The sequence below is a fragment of the Acinonyx jubatus genome, chromosome B2 (genome assembly GCF_027475565.1).
Source record: "Acinonyx jubatus isolate Ajub_Pintada_27869175 chromosome B2, VMU_Ajub_asm_v1.0, whole genome shotgun sequence".
Taxonomy (NCBI): domain Eukaryota; kingdom Metazoa; phylum Chordata; class Mammalia; order Carnivora; family Felidae; genus Acinonyx; species Acinonyx jubatus.
The window spans coordinates 116,920,616-116,942,894 of record NC_069385.1 but is presented as its reverse complement, the minus strand read 5'-3'; the positions used below and the strand labels follow the sequence as shown (position 1 = coordinate 116,942,894).

At 57.4% G+C, this 22,279-nt stretch overlaps 1 protein-coding gene across 3 annotated transcripts in view; it reads left to right on the top strand.

Moving 5' to 3' along the window:
* Positions 1–21,960, top strand: part of PACSIN1 (protein kinase C and casein kinase substrate in neurons 1) — a 52,721-nt gene extending 30,761 nt beyond the window's left edge. The window contains exons 1-10 of one of the 3 annotated variants that reach the window (XM_027057954.2): positions 4,444–4,646; positions 13,611–13,739; positions 14,679–14,835; positions 16,013–16,248; positions 16,642–16,797; positions 16,890–17,065; positions 17,460–17,580; positions 17,679–17,806; positions 18,407–18,594; positions 19,133–21,960. In XM_027057954.2, coding sequence (XP_026913755.1) covers positions 13,677–13,739; positions 14,679–14,835; positions 16,013–16,248; positions 16,642–16,797; positions 16,890–17,065; positions 17,460–17,580; positions 17,679–17,806; positions 18,407–18,594; positions 19,133–19,242 — 1,335 coding nt within the window. In that variant the 5' untranslated portion in view covers positions 4,444–4,646; positions 13,611–13,676 and the 3' untranslated portion in view covers positions 19,243–21,960. Of the gene's footprint in view, positions 1–4,443; positions 4,647–4,927; positions 5,007–13,610; positions 13,740–14,678; positions 14,836–16,012; positions 16,249–16,641; positions 16,798–16,889; positions 17,066–17,459; positions 17,581–17,678; positions 17,807–18,406; positions 18,595–19,132 lie in introns of those variants that run through there. The other 2 variants (XM_053222919.1, XM_027057953.2) reach the window with 2 other exon arrangements.
* Positions 21,961–22,279: the final 319 nt, after the last annotated feature.

Below are 22,279 nucleotides of genomic sequence, written 5' to 3'. Positions count from 1 at the left end.
ACCAATGGCTGGCTCAGTTGGTGGAGCGTGTGACTTGACCTTGGGGTTGTGGGTTTGAGCCTCATGTTGGGTGTAGAGATTACTTAAAAATAAAATCTTAAAACCAATGGCTTCTCTTCATCTTTAGAATAAGATAGTAGAATCCTTCCCATGTCCTACAAGGCCCTGTAGGATCTAGCCCCTGCCTGCTTCTTCTTTGTTCCGACCTTATTTACTGCCTCTCTCTACCTGCCATTCCTCTGTCTACCCACCCGTTCATCCATCAAAACATCCATTCAGTTTGGGGGTGCCTTCAGCGTGCCTAGGTGACTCCCGCTTTTGCCCTTGCTCTTCCCTCTGCCCAAAAGCACTGTTCCTGCAAATCATCACCTCCCCTTCCCCCTTTATTTAAGTGTCTGTTCAAATGTCATCTCTTCAAAGAGGGATTCTAAAATGTCCCCCCATTCATCCTCTGTCTTTACCCCACATTATTTTTCTTCTCTTTAAAAATTTTTTTTTTTTTTTTTTACCATTTATTTATTTTTGCGAGAGACAGAGTGTGAACAGGGGAGGGGCAGAGAGAGAGGGAGACACAGAATCCGAAGCAGGCTCCAGGCTCTGAGCTGTCAGCACAGAGCCCAACGCGGGGCTCAAACCCATGAACCATGAGATCACGACCTGAGCCGAAGTTGGACGCTTGACCGACTGAGCCACCCAGGCGCCCCCACATTATTTTTCTTGACAGCACTGATCACCACTTGAACTGCTATTGTTTCTTTGTTGCGTGTCTCCCGCTTTGGCGTGAAATGTCTAGGAGGTTAGGGATGTTGTCTGGTTATCTCCTGGGTCCCGCTCCCTAGAGCAGTGCTGGGCATAGTAGGTACTCGGGAACTATTTTGGGATTTGTTCAGACATGCCTCAACTCAGATGGGAGGGCAAGTCCCTTAACTCGAACTTCCCCCACTCTAGTCTCCTGGGATCTCGTGACAATGCAGGTTCTGATTCAGGAGGTCTGGGGTGGGACCTGAGATTCTGCATTTTCCTCCCAGCTCCCAGGTGATGCCCAAGCTGCTGGTCCTGGGATTCAGGTGTCGAATAGCCAGGGCTTCATAGCTCTGAGCCTCCGTTTCCACATCTGTAAAATGGCTCATTGTGAAAAACAAGTGAAGCACTGTGCGTGGTGCCTGGACTTAGGAGGTGCTCGGTACATATCTCCTGCTTTTCCTCTCGATGCCTTTCTGCGTCTGAGACTTGAAGTTGCCTCCTTTTGCTCTTTCCCCATCCCTACAGTTTAGCCCCCTACACAGACCCTCGGTGGAATTTTCTGAGCTGGCCAGCCCTGCCTGTCACGGGCAGGGGTTTGGGGAGGATTCTGGCATTTGGACAGTCGTGAGAACATTATGCAAATGAGATGCAAAGCAGCAGCTAATGAACCCTGATTGCATTGGCCCTGGCACTGGGGAACTGTAGGATAACTGTGCTGGGCTGGGAAGGGGGGGTAGTGAATGTTTTCTGGGTTGGACGAGGAGGTAGTGACAGAAGGGGTCAGCGTCTCCTGGGTCGCCCGAGGCCCCCTCCTCCTATATTGACTGGTCCGCCTGTGGGACTGGAACCTGGTTAAGGTCCAGGAATAGGGCTGAGGACAGGCATGGCGTGTCTGTGTGTTGTGTGGTGCGGGGGTGTCCCTGAGCCCGCCTGAGACCTGCAGGTGGGAGACTACAGGGCTGCACACTGGTGGCTTGGGGGCCCTCTCAGTAGCAGAGGAGACTGGATCAGACTGACAGTGGGAGTGGGTGCTCTGCAGGCTGGGCACAGAGGGGGTGACAGGGGTCAGCTCCTCCCACAGAGCCTGTATGAACATGGGAGGGCAGAACTCGGGGTCTGCCAGGCAGTAGGTGGGCTGGATCAGGCTCAGGAGGGGTGGAGGTGGGGGGCAGCTATCTTTGGAAACCTGGGATGGAGCTGGCTCTTTAGGAGAAAGATGATCCGGGGCTGGGGGACTGGCAGGTGGGCAGGGGGCTCTGCTTACAATGCCTGGGAACTCAATCCCTCCTCGCCCTCAGCTGAGGTCTCCCCACTGTCTCCAGGGAGCCCCAGCTCTCAGGTGCCAGGCATCCCCACCCTCTGGCCCAGGCCTTGACCTGACCCTCTGCTGAGGACCTCCAGGCCTGTGGACAAGTGTCAGGCTTCTCGCTCAAGGATGGTCAGGCTGGAAGTCCCCTCTGAGGTGATTTGGGGGAGGGGGGGCGGTCTTCACTCGTGCTTCTTGACTGGCCCTTCAAATGCATATAGTGACCCTGTCCTGCCTTTGATCTAAGGACGAGAAGCAAACTTGGTTATGAAACTTCCAGAAAATGGGTCGCTGTTGCCATGTGTCCTAATCAGATCTTAATGGAACCAATGCCAAGCGTTGGAAAAAGCTTGGCAAAGCAGTGGGTTCGAATCCCAGCCCGGGGATTTACTGGCTCTGTTAATTTGGGCAGACTGCTCAGCCTCTAAAGCCTCTGTTTCCTCGTCAGTTCTGCGCCCTCACCTGCAGGGCTGCTGTGACAGCCAGAGGCGCTGCAGGAGAGCAGGAGTTAGCACATCCACGAGCTCCGTACCCTCGAGGGCAGGGACTCTGTTTTGCCCACGGCTGTGTCCCGGCACCTAGAACGATCCCTGGTACACGGTGGGTGCCCAGTAAGATCTGCTGAATGAAGGAGATTCCCTATTTCATCTGTTCCCAGGATGATTTCCCCCTTCGCAGTTGACAGCTCTGAAATCTGGATGTGCCATATAGCTCATAGCCTTGGTTTAACTGGCGTCAGTCTCATCACTGAAGGGATCTTGCGTGGGATGAAATGTGGAAGAGGCTATTACTATTATTGTTATTGTTAACAGTTTTTTGCTTGATTTTTGGTTGGCTTCTGGGTCTTTCTGACTGCATCTGCCTTCTCTGGGCTGCGTGGGGTCCCTGAGAAGCACCCTGGGGCACCGGGGCTGCACTGATCCTTGCCAGGGTCCTTCTGAGGTGGTGCTGGGCTGGAGACAGTGCATCCCGTGGGGGCACGCTGTGCGTCCTGGGCCCCAGTCCCCACTTGACGTCCTCACCTCGCCTCCACAAGATGCCATCCCTCCTGGGGGGCTGACAGGGTTCTCTGAGCCTGGAATCCCCTCTGAGGAGGAAGGGCCCATTTTACTGGATCTGTCATAATTCCCAAGTCCCAGGACCTGGCTGGGGGATGGGTGGGGATATCTGTGAGCCTCCTAGGCAGAGGGGCCTCTAGGTGGGATTTAGTGTGGATCAGGCAGGGGACTTTATGAGGGAGGAGGGTTCCCGGAGGGTGGGTCCTATGTCTACCCCCACCCCAGACCCTTCCTGCAGCAGGGCTGAGACAAGGTGGGCAGATTAGTGTCTGATCTCTAGAGGGCAAGTGCAGAGCAGAAAGGTCCTCTCCTAGAAGTTGATTCTGGTTCAGTCTCCTGGTTGGGACACATGCTTGTGTCACCGATCCCCTCCCATGGGGCTAGGGGCTCGTGTATGCATCTGTTGCTTTTGTGTAGAAAGGGCTTATGTGTTGCACATTCTGGATCCACGTAGATGTGCATACATGTGTCCTAAAGATGTGTAAATGCTGGCATTACTCTTACCGTGTCTGTTCCCTCTGCACATACAGGTAGATGCACAGACTTGTGGAGATGCATGTAGGCAAATACATGTAACGGGAGTTTGTATTTATAAGTGTGTTGTTGGGGTGCTCATTTGCGTAGACACACATCGGCGCATGGAGGTCACATGCGTGTAGCGCGAGCCTCGCTGTTTTCTCTGAGGGGTGAGTGATAGCTGTGGCCCGTGGGAGTTGGAATCACAAGGCCTCACTGCCAATAACCAGCCCAGGAGCCTTAGATGCTCAGACAGGTTGTTTTACTACTGTGGGCCTCAGTTTCCCATCTGTAAAATGGGTATGGATTCTCAGAGGATGAGACTGTAGACAAGCATCTCATCCTCGGCCTGACCCAGAAAAGGCTCAAAATAAAATTGCGAGGGCTGACTGGGTGAGAATAAATGATCAAGTAAACAAATGTTTACAGAGCAGCAGGCAGTGAAGTTTAAGGACCTGAGGCAAGGGCAAGGGCAGGTGCCGCTTGCAGTGTCTCGAAGGGATGTTGGGAGGGAGGGTCTTGGGGAGAAAGAGAGGAGAGGGGCTGGAGCAGGGTCCCCCACACAGTCAAGGGTGGCCTGGCGAGCCCCTGTGCTCACTGGCATCTCCAAGGTGAAGTGTGTGCGCCCCGCCCGGGTTGATGTCCTCTCGAAGAAGCAAGCGTGGAAGGCGGGCGTCCCCTGGTGTCTGGGAGGGAGGGAGGCTGTGCGGCATTGCCTGGTTGCCATAGAAACGAGCAGAAGGAGGTGGGTGGCTGAAGAAGGAGGCGGGTCGGGAGGAGGGAGGGGAGGAGGCAGCGATGGGGGGCGGGGAGCTGGCTTCTGCAGTTCTGGCTCTGCTGCCTTCCTGAGCCAGCGGTGGAGGGAACCCGGGAGGACAGAGCCCCCAGCCCGGGCACCAGGCCCCCTCCCTGCCCGCCACCACGGAGAAGGAGGAGGACAGCCAGCCCCTCCGGCCCTGGCCTGGCCCAGCGGGGGCAGTGAGCTCCTACCTGCCCCTGGCTTGGTGCCCAGACAGGCCCAGGTAGGCATCCCCGATGGGGACAGCTGGAAGAGGCTGCATGGAGAGTGCCCCCCCACCCCCACCCCCAGCTGCCCCTGCCTTCCTACCAGCCGCACCTGGCAGAAGGCATACAGGCAGAGCCAGTGGACCTGGGTGGGAGCAGCCTGGATCCTGGGAGGCCCTCTTCAGAATCAGGATCCTCCTCAACAGGAGGACCGTCCCCACTGCCGCCTTCCTCCTCTGCCCCTCTGTCCCTCTCTCCACCACCGCCACAGGTCCAGACTGTAGAAATGTTCCCCTCTCTGGGGGAAGTGGGCTGAGGGGGGCTGGAGCTTCCGGGGACCCACGGTGCTCCCCCCTCCCCAGGCTGAGGCTAGAGAGGTAAGAATGCCCCCTGCCCCCACTCAGGGCACTGCTAGGCCCTGGCCATTTGGGAACAGCGTACCCACATCCCACCCTCCACACCAGCTGCCTCTGTGCCGGCCCCAGATGATCTCAGGCGTTGGGCTCAGAGCCCCCTGCTCAGACCAGAGGCATGTTTCTCCTTCTCCCCCAAGCTCGGGCCTTTTCCTTCCTTGTTCTCCCTGCAGACCTAGATCCCTAGATCTCCCAAGGGACCCTTGTGCCATCCTCAGCAAGCCCAGGGTCTCCATGTTGGGGGATCGGGTGGGGGTGCCTATGGCTCTCCCTCCCCCCCACTCTGTCCCTCTGCTGCATTGCTCCTGGGGACAGACTCAGCTGCTGCTGGGGAGCTCGGGCACTGCGGAGGAACCTCTGCCCGGTGCTCAGGAGGGGGCGGGGCTGGGGCCCAGGGAGGACCTGGGCCGCACTCTAACATCTGGGCACTGAAAGGACAGGGCAGGGCCTGCGCCAGTGCAGTGGGTGAGTGGCACCCGGTCCAGGTTTGCCCTGGGATAGAGCTGAAGGGCCTTGGATGCCATGGGGAAGAGATCCTAGCCTGAGAAGGGCAGGAGACTGGTGTGTGTGACCCTGGGTCCGCCTCCTTCCCCAGCACACCCTGAGAGCTTGGCCGGGTCCTTTGCTGGGACCACATTATGGGGCTCCCCATTTCCCTGGGCCCCTGGGGGTCAGAGTAGCTCGTGCAGGGGCTGAGAAGGGATCCTTGGGCCTGTGATGGGGTGGGGAATACTCACCAAGAAGCTGACATGGCTCGTTCATTTCTGCAAACGTTAGTTGCACCTGCTGAATGCTAGGCACAGGGGGCTTCTGCTTTGGGGTGAAGGGCCTGGGAATGAGAAGGCCAGACAAGGTGGGGAATGTACATCTCCCCTGGAGCCAGCAGCCAAGTAACCCGGATATACTGTCTCAATCTGCTCCCAGCTCCTCTGAACCCCACCACCCCTTCTGCTCATCCCTCTCCTTTGGGGGGAGCTAGAGACCCTCCCTCCCCACCAGGGCCTGGGACAGGCATCTGTCCTGCCTTACCTTCTACAGCTGGGCCGGCCTCCATCCCAGCCAGAACAGGGGGACCGGTGAGGCCTGGAAGGAGCTGTCCCTTCCCCCAGGGCCGTGCACACCTGGCCCTGCCCTCTGGGAGGCCACGGATGCAGAAGGCTCAGGACAGGACCGACCCTCTCAGAGGAGCCGAGTGTGGGATGACCGGTCTCAAGGAGAGAGAGGTACCAAGAACAGCGAGGGCAGGGGCCTGCTCATCAGCAGCCCTAGCTCCTGCCTCCTCACCTGTGGGGTTTCCGTTTGGGCTCCCCAGGAAGCTGACCCTGAGATAAGGATACCATGAGAGAGGCTCATTTGAGAGGTGGTCTTTGGAAAGACTGCGAATGTGTAGGCGAGACAGGGAGCCAGTTCTCACTGTGGATAACTAGGGCTCAATCCCACTGGGGACCTCTGGAGCCACTGGAGGACCCACCCCAGGCTTAGCCCACGGGGAGGGTGGAGGGCTGGTGCGTGTATACACCATCTCCCCTCCCCCACACCACCCCACCATCGCTTGAGGGCTGCTCCTGCCCCCTCATACCCTGCCTAACTTTTCTCTTAACTGTTGTCACCACCTAGCGAGCAAGGAGACACCTCCCTGTGGAGCCTGCTGCGCGACACCAGCACTGGAACAGTCTTAGAGGCTCCCTGGAGATGAACAGGCCGAATGAGATGCTTCCTCCTCTTTGCCTGGAGCGGGGCAGGGGGTGTGGTGCAGGGTGGCGACTGCCTTTAGGGATGAGTTTCTGGAGGAGAGAGAGGGGGTCTGGGGCTGGAGGAAGAAGGAGAGGGTAGAGAGGGTAAAGGCCAAAGGTTGGAGTCGAGGGAGGAGGGGAGGAGAGGCCAGCCACCGTGGCTTGTTGGCTTTAACCATTTTCTGGCTAGGACGAGCCTACCTGGTCCCCTCTGCCCTGGGTCTCTCTGGGGCCCTCCAGCCTCAATTGAGACCCAAGCTCTGTCTCCTCTGGTTTCCTACTTTGTGTTTCCAGCCTCTTCTTTCCTCCCTACCACCTTACCATAGAGGAGATGGAACTTGGGAGGGGGGGGGCTGGATTTTATCCCCAAAGAGAAAGCAAGAGGAAGCCAGGCCTGGGGTCTCCTTTTCACAGGTCACCTGGAGACCTGGGGGTCCCAGGTGAGTCACAGAAGGCTATTGGAAGGGTGTCTTAGCTCAGGTTGCCCTAACAAAATACCATAGACTGGTTGGGGGGTGGCGGGGCTTAAACAATGGGTATCTATTTCTCATAGTTCCAGAGGCCAGAAGTCCAAGGTCAGGGTACTGGCCTGTTGGGTTCCTGGTGAGCCTTTCTTCCTGGTTTGCAGTTGGCTGCCTTCTCGCTGTGTCCCCCCATGGACTCTCCTCAGTGCGGGCATGTAGGGAGAAAGCGGATCTCTCTTTTCTTCTTATAAGGACACCAATCTTATTAGATCAGGATCCCACCGTTATGACATTATTTAACCTTAATCACCTCCTCAAAACCCTATCTCTAAACACAGTCACGTTGGGGAGGAGGGTAAAATATTAACATTTGGGTTTGGTGGGGACACAAGTCAGTCTTCAGGAAAGGTCTACGGGGGTGTTAGCCCACAGAGAAGAGAAGGGGGTGTGAAGTCATCCAGGGAGCTGAGGGTCTCCTGCTTTGGAAGAAGCATAGGCAGTAATACCTGTGACAATAATGCTTCTGGCACCATAACCCCATGGGGTAGCTGGTATCATCACCTTCATTTTGCCGATGGGGAAACTGAGGCACAGAGCGTGTAAGCAACTTACCGAGGTCGCACAGCCAGCAAGTGGCAAAGCCGGGTTTTGAACTCGGTTGTTCTGTCTGGCCCCACAGGCAGCGCTCTCAAACCACCGTGCTAATATAGCAGGATTTCCTCTGCGCGTCGGGAGGGAACCAGCAAGGTGCGCTTCCTGGCAGGGTGTGACCAAGAACTGCACCAGGGTGTGGGGGTGAGATAGGTGAGGGCTGGGGTATTCAGGGAAGGCTTCTTGGAGGGGGTGGGGCTGAGTTGGCCCTTGGGGGAAGCAGGGTTATTTTGGTTTGGGGAGTGATGAGCGATAGGACAGCTGCACCCCAGGGCAGGAGGGAAGGTGTGAGCCAAGCGGCAGAAACTGGAGTGAGGAAGGGGGTATGCATCACAGGGAGGAGGAGGAGAAGGACAGCACGATACAGCTGACCCTGAGCCCTCCTGCTGCAGCTGAAGCCCCAGGAGAGGCTGGCAAGAGTCCCGGTGTGGCCCCAGGTCAGGCACGGTGAGCCCGTCTGTCTCGGGCTAACGTGAGGAGCAGGGCTACAGCCAGGAATGTTCACTCGTTGGCCTGAGACCCACCCTGGGTGAGGGGGAGGCGGCTCTGGCTTCCCATGGCCCTGCCCAGGTTTGAGCTGAGCCGCTCCCTTAGGAGAATGTCTTAGGCCCAGGGGCCCGGGTGACACCCACGGAGTGCTGCTCTGCCCCGGGACAGCTGGTGGTGGGGGCGGGGAGGGCAGGGGAAGGACTCATCCCCGGGTCTGGATCTGACTCTGTGTTCTTCCTGCTGTGAGACCTTAGACAGGTCATTTCACCCCTCTGAGTCTCAGAGAAGGCAGGGGAGTCACTGCCCATCTCCGTGGGCTGTGGTGAGGATGGGGGCTGGGGGGATACAGTGCACGAAGAGGCTGGCACATAGCAGGTACTCAATAATGGCATCATTATGGATATACAGGGAGAGTGAAGAGAGGGATAATGGAACAGCCTCTTCTTTTTAAAAAAAATTTTTTTTAATGTTTATTTTTGAGAGACAGAGACAGAGTATGAGTGGGGGAGGGGCAGAGAGCGAGAGAAAGACACAGAATCTGAAGAAGCTCCAGGCTCTGAGCTGTCAGCACAGAGCCTGATGCGGGGTTCGAACTCACAAGCCGTGAGATCATGACCTGAGCCGAAGTCGGACGCTTAACTGACTGAGCGCCCCTGGAACAGCCTCTTCTGTCTGTGGACTGTGGCTCCCTGAGGAGGGAGTGCGCCACCCTGAGGGCAGAATCGTCATAGGGGATCAGGGAGGAAGAGACTCTGGAACTGGACCCTGAGGGTTGGCCTAGAGGACAGGAAGGGGATACCAGGAGAAGCACAGGGCCTGGGAACAGAGGACAGGTGGGATCTGGGAGCCCTCCTGTTGTGAGAGTCTGGCTTTTGGTTGTGTCACCATCATTATCAACATATATTGAGCACCTACTGTATGCAGGGGACTATGTTTGGCTCTGAGGTACAGAATTCAGTGTTTCTGCCATTTAATGAATGAATAGAATGTGCTTTCATTCATTCGACAGAAACATACTGTGCACTTAACTATGTGTCAGGCACTGCTCTGGATGCTGGAAATACAGCAGAGAACCAGACAGACAAAAACCACTGATCTTAGCAAGCCGACATTACAGTGAGAGAAGAAGACACAAATATGATGAATGCTATAATGTTGGGAACCTGGCATATGGTAACATGTGCTGTGGAGAAAGAACAATAAAGAGAGGAAAGAGAGGAGAATGCTGGAGGGTGGGAAAGAGTGTCAAGTTAGATAAGGGAAGGTCATGACATTTGAGCAGACCTGGAAATCTGTGTGTGGGGGGGTGGCATTCCTAGCAAGTGCAAAGGCCCTGGGGTTAGAACAGCAAGGAGGTTGATGGAGCAGGAGGAGTTGCAGGGCCTCCTGGGAAGGAATTAGACTTTTACTTGGAGGAAGTGGGGAGTCACAAGAGGATTCTGAGAAGGGCAGTAGTGGGATCTGACCTAGGTATTAGCAGCGTCCCCCTGGCTGCTATAGCAGGGAACAGACTGGAGTGGGAGCGGAGGTGAGGGACACAAAGTCAGAGGCAGGAAGGCCAGTGAAGAGGCCACTGGGGACAGTGATGAGGGTGGGACCAGGGTGGTTGAGAGCAGAGGATCTGCTGATGGGTTGGCTGGTGGTCGGAAGTGAAAAGGGCTAGGGTGACTTCAAGGCCTGTGACTGTTAGTAACTCGCAATGTAGGAATCCACATGCCGCCTTTGGCCACAGCAGGCCTGCCCTCTCTGGGCTTATGCTCTTAATTCCTCTGTCCCTTATTCAAGCCAGGGGCAGACAGAACATGACTGAGGCCCCCACCCTCCAGGGCAGCTGGGGCCTGAGGAGGGACCCCTTTCACCCTGGGGCTCCTCTCTCCCTAGAGGAAAGGTCAAGGCCAACATGAAAACTTCACACTTCCATAACGGTCTATATGTTTCAATAAGAGCTTACTACCCTTTTATCACTTGAGTGTCACATGAGACTCGAGGATTGTTTTCCCATCATGTGAGTTAGAAAAACAGGCCTCGTGACAGGACTCGACTGAGATCCCCCTGGTAAGTGGTAGGGCTGGAGCAGAGGCCGTGCCCCCTGTTCAGCATGCTGAGGGCTACACCATCTTTGTGGGCGAGAAAGACCCGGCCCCTTCCCTGGCTCTACAACAGCAGCCTCCCTCCCTCCCCGTGGGACTACCGCCCCCTCTCCAGCAATGGTGACAAATCAGTAATGAGAGTCGACAAGCTCTTTCAGCTCCGTCCCAGCCTCTGGGCTCTCTCTGAAACGTGGGGGCCATAGTAGCACCTGCCGTCTAGGGTTGCTGGCAGGATTTGATGAGTTAAGACACATGAATGGTCCTTGGCACCAAGTATGTGCTCCATAAATGCCAGTTATTATTATCAATGATAAAGGGCTTGCGGGGCCACGATAGCTTTACAGCCACTGGGGAGAAAAGTCAGACGGGCATCGTGCCCATTTGGTGGGTACTTCTAAGAGCGTATTGCGCTTGCCCACGGGCACAACAGATGCCGGCCACACCGGCTTCCTGACTCTAGGAGATGCACCGTTTTCAGTGATGGCAGCTACTGATATCATCCTCATTTCCCAGCAGGCCCAACAAAGTCACGTGAATTGCCTAGGGTCACACAGCAGTTTGGTGACAGAGCAGGGACCCCCAAGGCTAGAGCTATTTCTGTTATATGTGCCACCTCAGCTGGGACCCCGGAGACCCGTGACTTGCCTGCACTGAGGGAGGGACCCCAGCAAGTCCTCCCCGCTCCCCCCAGGTCTGGACAAAGTGGAGATTGGTCTCCACCATTGTGTATTCCCGTCTAGCCTGACACACCAGGTCTTAGCTGTACTGTCACTTTGCTCTGTATTTCCAGCGCCCTCTGGGTCCTGGCTCTCAGATCCCTCAGCTCTCCTCCTCGACAGGGGCCAGAAGGTTTAAAAAAAAAAAAAAAGTGCAATTTATGCACACAAGGCAAAATTTAAAAGGCATAAAGGACCGACTTAAAAATCTCCTTCCCATCATGTCCCCCAGCCACCCAGTTCCCCGAAGGCAGCCACCACTACCAGCTTTCCAGAAGTGTTCCTTGCATATGTATTTCCTCCTATACAAATGGAAGCATCTGCAGGCTCACTGTTCTGCACCCTTCTTGGTTTGTTGCAGTGCCACAGCTTGGGGAGTGTTCCCTGGCACGCCTGCACCATCATTTACTTACGCAGTCCCCTGGACGAGCATCTGGGATATGTCCAGCCTTTGGCTTTTACAAGTAGGGCTGCAGCACATGAAATTAGGCATCATCGTTTTGCCCCGCTGGCTGGAAGGTGACTTCCTGGGAGCAGCATTGCAGGGTGAGGGAGGTGTGCCTCTGGAGTGGGGAGAGGAGATGCCGTCACACCCCCCATCCCCTAGTCAAGGCTAATCAAGTCACTTCCCCACTTCCTGAGGTGGACTCTCATGCAGACACGCCTGCACCCTCACCCCCTGCTCCCACCGCTGCCCTGCTGATGGCCGTGCTTTATCTGGATCCCGAAGAGCATAGTTCTGTATGACTTTACGGGTTCTAGGTGGGGCTCTGGCTCCAGGGATACTTACCTAACCTGGCTGAGAGCCCTTCATTAAATATCCCTGCCTTTTGCTTTCCCATGTCTACATGCAGTGCTCTTCGTGAAGGGAGTACTGCCTTGTAAGTGAACAGTGCCCAGTTCAGAAGGAAAAAAAATTCAGACACGTTTCTTTGCCCCTTGATGAATTCTAAGCAACTTTCCTCCTACCCGCCCCCACCATGCACGAGTTTGTGGGGAAGTCTGAGGTTTTGCTAAGGGGAAAGGAACAAAATCTCCTTAGTGCGTAGGGGGAGCAAGGAGGAGGCAGCACTGGGGAACAGGGCCCTGGACAGATAGGGAGACTGAGGCCAGAGAGGGGAGGGATATCCTTGACCAAGGATCCTCGCGTGTTGGTGCCATCTGCCCCGGGCCTGAAGGTCAGCTGCTATAAGGGCTGGGCATCCCCTGAGCCCCCAGGTTGGACTGAATTTTCCAGAGGCCGGCCCTCCCCAGTATCCTCATTGGGCAGGGTCCCTGAGACTGCAGTGCAGAGACAGGGAAGCATCCCCCCGGGCGTCCCCTGTCTGAGGCTGGCAGGCCTCACTGCCCCTTTGAAGACCAGGTGCCTGGCCCTCTGGGCTCTGTGTCCTGACTACTGAGCTATTCTTGCGTGGGGTGGCAGTGAGGCCTGGATGGGGGATGGGAATCGGGCAGCGTCCCCAGCCCTGGGGCAGCACACGGCCTAGATTGGACAGCCGTGATGCCTGCCGACAGATCCAGGCCACACGTAGCCGCTCCGATACTCACACAGATCACAGTGGTCTGACCTGTAGGGCGGGAAGCCACATGTCTGGGACTCGTAAGGAGACATGTAAGTGGCTAATGGAGGCTTTTGAAGCTGGGCATCAGGGCAGCCAAAAGAGCGATTTACAGGGGCCCAGCCTGGACCAGAGATGGGAGGAAGCTGTGTTGCCAGCTTCCCAGGGCACTTAGGCCCGGGCTCCGGGTAAGGGATTTGGGGAGGTTCTCGGGGCTGAGACCAGGGACTCTGCTGGGTGGGAGAGCTTGGGGGTTGCTATTTGGCCTGGTGCAAGGGTTTGGGTGGATCAGGGTGGGGTCAATGCCAACGTGGGCAGATTGAGAAGCCAGCTGGGGTTCATTAAGCCTCAAGTGGGCCCTACAGGGTGCCAGGCCCTGGGGAGGGGGTGCAGACATGCCTAAAGACTAGCCTCATTGCTGGCTTTGAGGAGCCATGTGTGTCTATGAGGCAAACTGCAGGTTTATATAAAGCAAATATGTAATCGGGGGGCTCTAACTTTTAGCACCGACTCCAGGAGCACGAAAACAGTTGTGCGTGCCTTGGTTCCGGTGGTGGGGACAGGCTTTTGAGAAGAGGTGCCACACTGGAGCTGGAGGATGGATTTGGGGGAGAGGGAGGGCGAGGATATGGAGTGGAGGGCTCGTGGAGGAGAGGTTGGGGGGGTGCGCACGAGGGGTGCCACAAGGTGACTCTTGGGGTTACCCTAGGGACGGTGAGCCAGTCCCCGGACAGGAAGTCCCCATCCCAGTGCAAGGCTCAAGCCTGTGGAGCCCTCATCCTCACAGCAAGTTGGGGGCCCAGGCCTAGAACGGGGCCCGTGGGGCGCTTCGCCCTTCTGCAGGGATCTCTCTCCTGCCCTCCCAGCGCATGAACAGCCCAGCCTGCTGACCACCGCTGCACTCCCACCTGTCCCCCCCCCTCGGCTGCACCATGTCCGGCTCCTACGACGAGGCCTCGCTAGCTCCGGAGGAGACCACTGACAGCTTCTGGGAGGTGAGGCTTTGATGCTCCCCAGGTCCTGGGGACCAGACAGCCTGGCCTTGTGGCGGCCCAGGCTCCCACCCACCCACAACCTCAGGGCTTGCTCCCCAGCCCCTCGGGTCTCTCCAAAGCCCTTGGTGTTCAGTGGGCCGGCTGTAGCCATGAAGTGGGGTAAGGCTACTGCCCACCAAGCCCAGAGCCCCTCGGCCCCACACCTGCACCCGGAGAGATCCTATAGTGTTTCATGATGTGGAACAGGCCCCCTCCTGACTGTCTGCTCTGGGGGCTTCGCTCAGCGGCCTGACGCTTCACGAAGGCAGGTACAGAGCTCTACAGCTTACACAGGCTTTTACAGCTGCCCCCTGCCCTTACCCTGTGGCATGCGTTCCCGAAGCCTGCCCTCCCCCCCCCCCCCCCCCCCCCAGCAACAAAGACGTGGAGGCAAGACTAGAGCCAGCGTTTCAGGAGCCTCCCAAACTATTTGAGACCAAGAAATAAAATGTTTCGATTGGCTTCCAAAACCCAAAGTGAGAACTGCCAAACCTAAATTAATAAGTGTTTAATGAGATGTCTACAAAACATAATATTATGTCAAGAAGCTGCAGCTCAACTCAACACTTACATGACTCTATAAATATGATACATTGAGCTCACAAGAACAAGATGAATAATTCATTCTAGTCTGGGTCCAAATGATCAAAATCCCGCACGTTGTGGCAGCGAGGAAATTATGTTTAGAGTGGGGTGAGGGAGTGTCGGGTATGATGCAGGGTGCTGGGGCCCCCGAAAATGAGAGGGTGGGGAGCCCCCAGTGCGCTCCCGCGGGGCGGCCAGGCGGCCAAGGTGGGAAGGTGGCCGTGGCGGGCGCCCCCTGCAGGACGCGGTGTCCTGGGCGGGCGGGGCGGGGAGGCGGGGAGCCCGCGGAAGTCGTGCTCGCTCCTTGGCCGCCAGGTGGGGAACTACAAGCGGACGGTGAAGCGCATCGATGACGGACACCGCCTGTGCAACGACCTGATGAACTGCGTGCAGGAGCGCGCCAAGATCGAGAAGGCGTACGCGCAGCAGCTCACCGACTGGGCCAAGCGCTGGCGCCAGCTCATCGAGAAAGGTGCCCCCATGCCCACCCCGTGCGCCTCGCCCCGGCCCTAACGGGCTCCCCACAGGCCCGGGTTCTGGGAGCGCCCAGCCACCTAGATGTACTTGCACCCCCCGGGCCACGGGCCCTTTGGAGGCACCGTCCCCACACTGCACTCTGACCCTCCCAAACCAAGCCAGGTCTTCCCTGTCCCTGTTCAACACGACTTTGTACAATTTTAGGTTGGATTAAACAGAACAAAACAAAACAACCTTTTTATTTCAAAATAGTTTTAACTTAGGGAAAAGTTGCAAGAATAGTAGAGAGAACTCTAGTCTTCAACCAGATTCGCCAGTTAAAATTTTACTACATTTGTTTTCCCAGTTCCTCTTTCCATTGTGCATATGTGTTCTTGAATCATGTAAGTGGGACGCATGCCACTTTACTCTAAATCCTTCACGTATCTCCCAAGAGTAAGAACATTTGCTTACATAGCCATAGTTCAACTATCAAATTCGGGACATTTAATATCACCCATATGCAAATTTGTTTGTGCTGGTCTGGGAGCCAATCCAGAATCACATTACCGCATTTAGTTGTCCTGGCTCTCAATTCCTTCAATCTAGAACAATTTCAGCTTGGGGTTTACATGTATTTGTTAACATTTTTTTTCTCTTCCACGAGTCTCTGAACCCCATGAGGGCAGGGGCTGAGCCCACACTGCCCAGCACAGTGCCTGGCACAGAGTTGATCCCCAATACACAGAGGAACAAATGACTGGCATGACTGGTCCCGGTGGCCTCTTGGCATCTGTCACCAGCTGGTTCTTCAGTTGTAACAGTCAACATTCCTGAAGCACCTCCTGTGTGCCTGGTGCTGTGCTGGGCTTGTGAGAACTCACGGGGTGCAGGCTGCCCCCATGGGACTCACGGTTTGACAGGAGAAGATAGGGAGTAGGCACAGAGGTAGATGCTATAAGAAGAATTCTGCGAGGGCTGCAGGCCGAAGTCTGAGAGAATAGAGCAGTCAGAGAAGGCTTCCCGGGGGAGGTAGTTGGGCCCTGAAGGACAGGAAAAACTATAAAGAGGGCAGAGGAGGGCATTTCTGCGCCCATGGCGTGTATGGGGAAAGCGTCAGAGAAAAGAGGCATGAAGGAGGCCTCTGGGCAGGGGGCGATGAGGGCCTCGTGACCCCATGACCATTTCCTCAGGCCCACAGTATGGCAGCCTGGAGCGGGCCTGGGGTGCCATCATGACGGAGGCGGACAAGGTGAGCGAACTGCACCAGGAAGTGAAGAACAACCTGCTGAACGAGGACCTGGAGAAGGTCAAGAACTGGCAGAAGGATGCCTATCACAAGCAGATCATGGGCGGCTTCAAGGAGACCAAGGAGGCTGAGGACGGCTTCCGCAAGGCCCAGAAGCCCTGGGCCAAGAAGATGAAGGAGGTGCCCAGTGGGTGGCTGCTGCAGAAGGGTCAAGGGTGGGCAGCTGAGCTCAGAGGGACGGTCTGATCAGAGGGAGAGACTCTACAGATGGGGCGGGCAGTGCACCGCCCGCTGGGAGCCCCACAGCCTCGTAGGAAGAAATATCCACAGGTGGGGCGGGCACCTCAGTGCCCAAAGGGAGGGCGTCCGTAGGGGCAGCAGGCAGTGCCAGATGGGGATACATCCACGCATGGGTGGGCCCTGCTCCCCATACCTGGAGCTAGGGCCTGCACCCCTCCTGCCTCTTAGGAACGTGTGTCCACTGCTCCCGCCAGGTGGGAGGGCTTGATGGGCGACCACATTGGTTCCTGCTTACAAGCAGGAGCTGTACCTCCCCTCCCCCTGTCCCCACAGCTGGAGGCAGCAAAGAAGGCTTACCATCTGGCCTGCAAAGAGGAGAAGCTGGCCATGACCCGGGAGATGAATAGCAAGACGGAGCAGTCGGTCACGCCCGAGCAGCAGAAGAAGCTGCAGGACAAAGTGGACAAGTGCAAGCAGGATGTACAGAAGGTGCCGACAGGCTGGGGTCCGAGGGGTGGAGTCGGGGGTGGCTGGGAGCTGCAGGCCTGGCTCTAACCCTTCCTTTGCCCTGGGGCCTGTAGATGCAGGAGAAGTATGAGAAGGTGCTGGACGACGTGGGCAAGACCACACCCCAGTACATGGAGAGCATGGAGCAGGTGTTTGAACAGTGCCAGCAGTTTGAGGAAAAGCGGCTGGTCTTCCTCAAGGAGGTGCTGCTGGACATCAAACGTCACCTCAACCTTGCCGAGAATAGCAGGTAGCTGGGCGTGGCAGCGTGGTGGGCACAGGCACCCACAGCAGAGGGGAGAAATGGTGTGCCGGGCATGCTGGGCCCCATGTTATTGGAACAGGAAGGGTGGGCAGAGCCGCAGGGGCCAAGAAGGAAGAGGCGCCAAATACAGTGGCCGCCTGGGTGCAAGTCAACACAGATTAGGCACTAGAGAAATGCGCTTGGATGGATGGATTTGTGGCTAAGGTGACGATAGGGGAGGGTGCCTGCTGGAGCTGACCACAAGGAGATTGCTCCCAGCTGATTCCTAGCTGGGGGCATGCCAGCACCCTGGTCCCCTGAATGGGCTCATCCTCTGGCCAGGATGAGAAGGGGCCATGGCGCACCTTGGCCCCCAACTCCTGATCTCCCCTGTGCACAGCTATGTCCACGTGTACCGGGAGCTGGAGCAGGCTATTCGGGGGGCTGACGCCCAGGATGACCTCAGATGGTTCCGCAGCACCAGCGGCCCTGGCATGCCCATGAACTGGCCCCAGTTTGAGGTGAGGAGGTGTGGGGATGGGGAAGGGAAGACAGAGAAGGCTGGAAGGGACCTCAGGGGGCAGCCCCCCTGCCTCACTGCTCCCCTGGTGCCCACCAGGAGTGGAACCCAGACCTCCCTCACACCGCCACCAAGAAAGAAAAGCAGCCCAAGAAGGCAGAGGGGGTGACGCTGACCAATGCCACTGGAGTGGTGGAGTCCACATCCCAGGCTGGGGACCGTGGCAGGTGAGTGCCTCCTGGGGAGCTTCCTGGGGGCCAGAGGGGCCCACAAACTGGGGCACATGAGTTTTACCTCAGAAGACGAGGAATGATCTAAATCACGGCAACCCCATGGTCCTCTCAAAGGTAGTGGTGGGTCATCCTTTGAGAGCACCTACTGTGTGCCAGGCACTGTTGTAAGCATGTGCCATATATTAACCCACTGAAGCCTCCCAACACTCAGAAGTGTTTAGAGTCCCATTTTGCCGATGGAGAAACTGAAACCCAAAGAGATTAAGTGCCTTGCCCAAGGTCACATAGCTAGTTAGTAAGCCTCAGAGCCAGGATATGATGTCCAAGAGGTCAAGCTCATTAACCACTAGTGCCCCTCTAAGATGATGGGTCAGATGTTTTCAGGAGTCCCCTTCAGCACCCCCTCACTCAAGGTCTGAGTAATAATGCTAATAGTCCTGACTCACATTTGTCCAAAGAGCTGTCAGTGAGGGTCGCTGGCCCGGGAGCCCCTCTTACCAGGCCCATCCTTGTTCCAGTCTTCGTGAAATTTGGGGCCAGGGCTTTGATTGGAGGAGGGGGCAGTTCATGCTGGGTCCCCTCGCTGTGTTTCAGCGTTAGCAGCTACGACAGGGGCCAGCCTTATGCAACCGAATGGTCGGACGACGAGAGCGGGAACCCATTTGGGGGCAATGAGGCCAATGGGGGCTCCAACCCCTTCGAGGACGACGCCAAGGGAGTGCGTGTGCGGGCACTCTATGACTACGACGGCCAGGAGCAGGACGAGCTCAGCTTCAAGGCTGGTATGGTGGGCTGGGCTGGGCTGGGGGGGTGGGGCGTGAAGGCAGGAGACGCCCGGATTTGCTGGGAACGCGGCTGGGGGCGGGGCCTTGTGCGTGGGCGGGGCCAAACCTGGAGGGTGGTCCTGGCCCCTGGGCTAAGACTCGAATTAGGGTGCAAGGGCAGGGCCTGAGAGCGGCAACCGGGTGCCAGGGGTGGAGTCGGCACTTGAGAATAGGGTGGGGGCGGGGCCTGAGGGCTGGGGCTGCCTGGAGAAGGGACAGGATTAGAAAAAGGGAGCCAGAGGCGGGGCCTGGGCTTGGGAGGCAGGACCGAGACCCAGATTAGCTGTTTGGCTGGGGGCAGCACTAGGTTAGGTGTTTGGGTGTGGGGGTGTGGCTGGGGCTGATCTTCAGAGTGAGCTTGGGGCAGTCATGGGAGGGCATTGGGGTGGGCCTAGAATAATAGTATTGGAGGGCTTACCTAAACTCTCTCTAAGCGTCCCCATTACCCCCCCCCACCCCACCCCCGTCAATGAGCTCCTCTGTGTCCCCTTCCTAGGAGATGAGCTCACCAAGCTGGGCGAGGAGGACGAGCAGGGATGGTGCCGCGGGCGGCTGGACAGTGGGCAGCTGGGCCTCTATCCCGCCAACTACGTGGAGGCCATCTAGCTGCCCTGCTCCCCTTCACACCACCCCTCACTCCTCACCCGCCACCTCCCCTCCCTTCTCTCTCTTGTCCCTCTTCCCTCGCCATAGAGTTCCAGACATATTTTCCGATCAAGCTTTTATTTTTTTAAAAGTCAAAACAGAACAAAACAAAAAATACAGAGACAGAAGCATTTGCAGGGCTGCCTGGAGGCCAGGGCGGTGGTGGGACTTGGGGTGATGGCCCCAGGGTAGGCGAGGGTCCTAGTACTTAGCCCAACAGAGATGTTCCAACATTGCTCTTCAGATCCCACCAAAGAGTCTCCTGAGCCCTGAGGGATGTCTCCTGGACCCTTCTCTCCTGCCTCACTCCCCCAGACTACACCCCTCACCCCCACCCCAGGCTGCCAGCACCCGTCCCCCTCCTCTTCTCTGGGCTCGGTTTTCTGATCTCTTCCTTCTGCCTCACGATGGTCCCCTCTCTCCACCACCCTACTCTCAAAGGCCTCCCCTCCAGACCCCAGGAAAGGGGGGCCTCCCAGTCTTTAGTCTTCCACTTTGCCTCGGGGAGTGCCCTTCTCCTGGCCTCGCCCCTAATGCCTGGTGGGGCTGGAGGAGGAACCGTCATTCTCTTCTCCCCTAGATGCTTCCCGGGATCCCTGGACTCCCCCAGACATGACCAGGGGTGAGCTGGAGTTGAGGACAGTGTCACTGGGGTGAGGCTCAGCTGAGGGACCAAGACCCTGCTGGGGTCCTTCTTTCCAGCTGTTGGCCTTTTGGGCGCAGGCTCTTCCTCAGGGCCATACCTCTTGGTCACCTGCGGAGACCCTGCCTCCATCTCATGAGTCCTCAGGCAGGGGGAGGGGCCTCAAAGCCTGGGGCAAAGCCGGCAACTGTAGCAGCCTCCTCCCATTTCCTGGGGGGGGAGGGGGAGGGCACCTTGCCCGCCCGCCTTCCTCCCTCCATGTCCATCTGAAGCCCTAGTTGCACTAGGCTCGGCCAGCCTGCAGGAGACTAAGCCTTGTGGCCTCCCATCTGCCCTTCCCCTCTCTCGCCTGTCTGGGAAGACACTGGGGGAGGGGGGGCGGTGTCTGAGGGAGCTTCCAGCCTGGCACCATCAGGGACACTGCAGCCAACGGGAAAGACAGGGGTTTGGCAGGAGGGAGGGGCCCGGGCCCTCAGGGGCAGGACAGTCACCCTTTCTTCCTTGTCCCCTCCTCCTCAATCAGCCCCTGCCCTTGGAGCGGCATCCCCCCTGCTGGCAGCCCCTCCTTATGTCTAAGCCTGGGTAGCAGTTAAAGGACATTTGGGGGTGGGGGGAGGCAAAAGGCTTGCCCAGAGCTGGAGTGTTTCCTGTGTTTAGTGAAGGAAAGCTACTAAATACTAGTACCAGGTACCAGCCTCTCCCATATGTGGGGGCCCCTGGGAGGCTCCGGGAAACAGACCAGGGCAGGACAAAAACCTCGAGGTGGGAGGACATGGCTGGAAGAAGGATCTCTTGGGAGCCTCAAGGGTGAGGCCTTGGGACTTCCGGTAGCGCCGGCAGAGCCCTGCTTCTGGGCCTCAGCGCTGCAGACACCCACCCCCTTCCACAGCACCTGCCCCCCGCCCCCCGCCGTCCTCCCTCCCGGCCTCCAGGTAAAGACAGTGGGATACCCAGCCCTCTGGCACCCCCTCAGTCCTCTTTTGCTCCCTGCTCCTTCCCCCGACAGTCTACTATTAGGCCATGGACCCCATCCTCCAGGCCCTGACCCTTGTTCACAGTGCAGAGATCCTGGGAGACTCTGGCAGGGGCCTGAACTGGGCCAGGGGAGTTGGAGGGGGGGATGATGGCACCCCCAGGGACAGGCAGACTCCCCACCCCCAGCACCCCATTTCCTGTCACTGTCTGCTCTCTGGGCATCCGCTGCAGCCTGAGATGTGCCCTAGGCCCCCTCGGAGCCTGAAGCAAGATTTTGGAAGCCCTCCGCCCTCCCAGTTCCAGAACAAAACCCTCTTGGGTCTCTCCTCCAGGTGGGGGAGTTGGGGTTGAGGCCTCTGCCCCTCACCACCCTTGGAAGGCAGCAAACTGGCACATCTGCGCCTTGGGGCCTGGGCTCCCCCTCTCTGTGCCAGTGGCTTTCTAGCACCTGGGGAGGGTCTGTGGTCCTGGCTGGACCCCAGACCTGTCCCCTTCAGCACTCCAGCTGCCCACCCCCGGGGCAGGGACTTGAAATCCCATCCTTTCTGAGCAACCACCTCCACGGCCCAGTTTGGGACCAGTCTCCCTCGGTCCCCAGGCTCCTCAGGACCCCGGAGACGGAGGGTCTCCTACCTGGCGGTCCCCCCCTCCTCCCCCGAGCTCTAGGGGCCTGGCCCCGCCTGTCAGTGCTGGTGTCAGGGCACTCACCACCGAGCCCCCGCTGCGCCCACCACCTCCTGTAGCCCCCTACCCACACCCTCAATGCTGCACGGGCCCGCCCTGTGGGGCTCGGCGACTAATGTGTTTTGTCCCCAGTTAACCACCGTTCTGCAGCCCGGCTCTGCAAGGGACCAGGGCTGCCCTGCCGCCCGCCATCTGCTGCCCTAGGCTTCCTGACTCCATTAGTCCGACACTTGTGAAACTCCGAGAAGTGCTGTGGTCTCAGCAATGCACCTGTTTTGTACATGATTGTGTAATTTAAAGGTATATAAATACAAATATATATATATATCAGTTGTGATTGTACGACTGTGGATAAAATCCGGAACTGTGTCAACCTGGCTGGATGTGGTCCTCTTGAGTCTTGTGTGTCTCTCGAGCTGAGAGTTCTCTGTGGCAGGGGTGTCTGTCAGGGGGGATGGTGCCCAGCATGCTGCGTGCTGTCCTGGCTGACCACCAGTGGGCTGGCGGCTGGTCTCTTAACCTTCCGGGGCCCCGGGTGCTGCTGCACAGGGAGGGTGACAGATGGTGTGACCCTACTGTTCTGGGTGCCTGGTGATGAGCACTGACCAAGAGCATTGGGATACTTGGGGGTCCCAAACTCAAGTTCAAGGTTTGACCTCTAAATAGGTTTGGATTTTTTTTTTACGTTTTTTATTT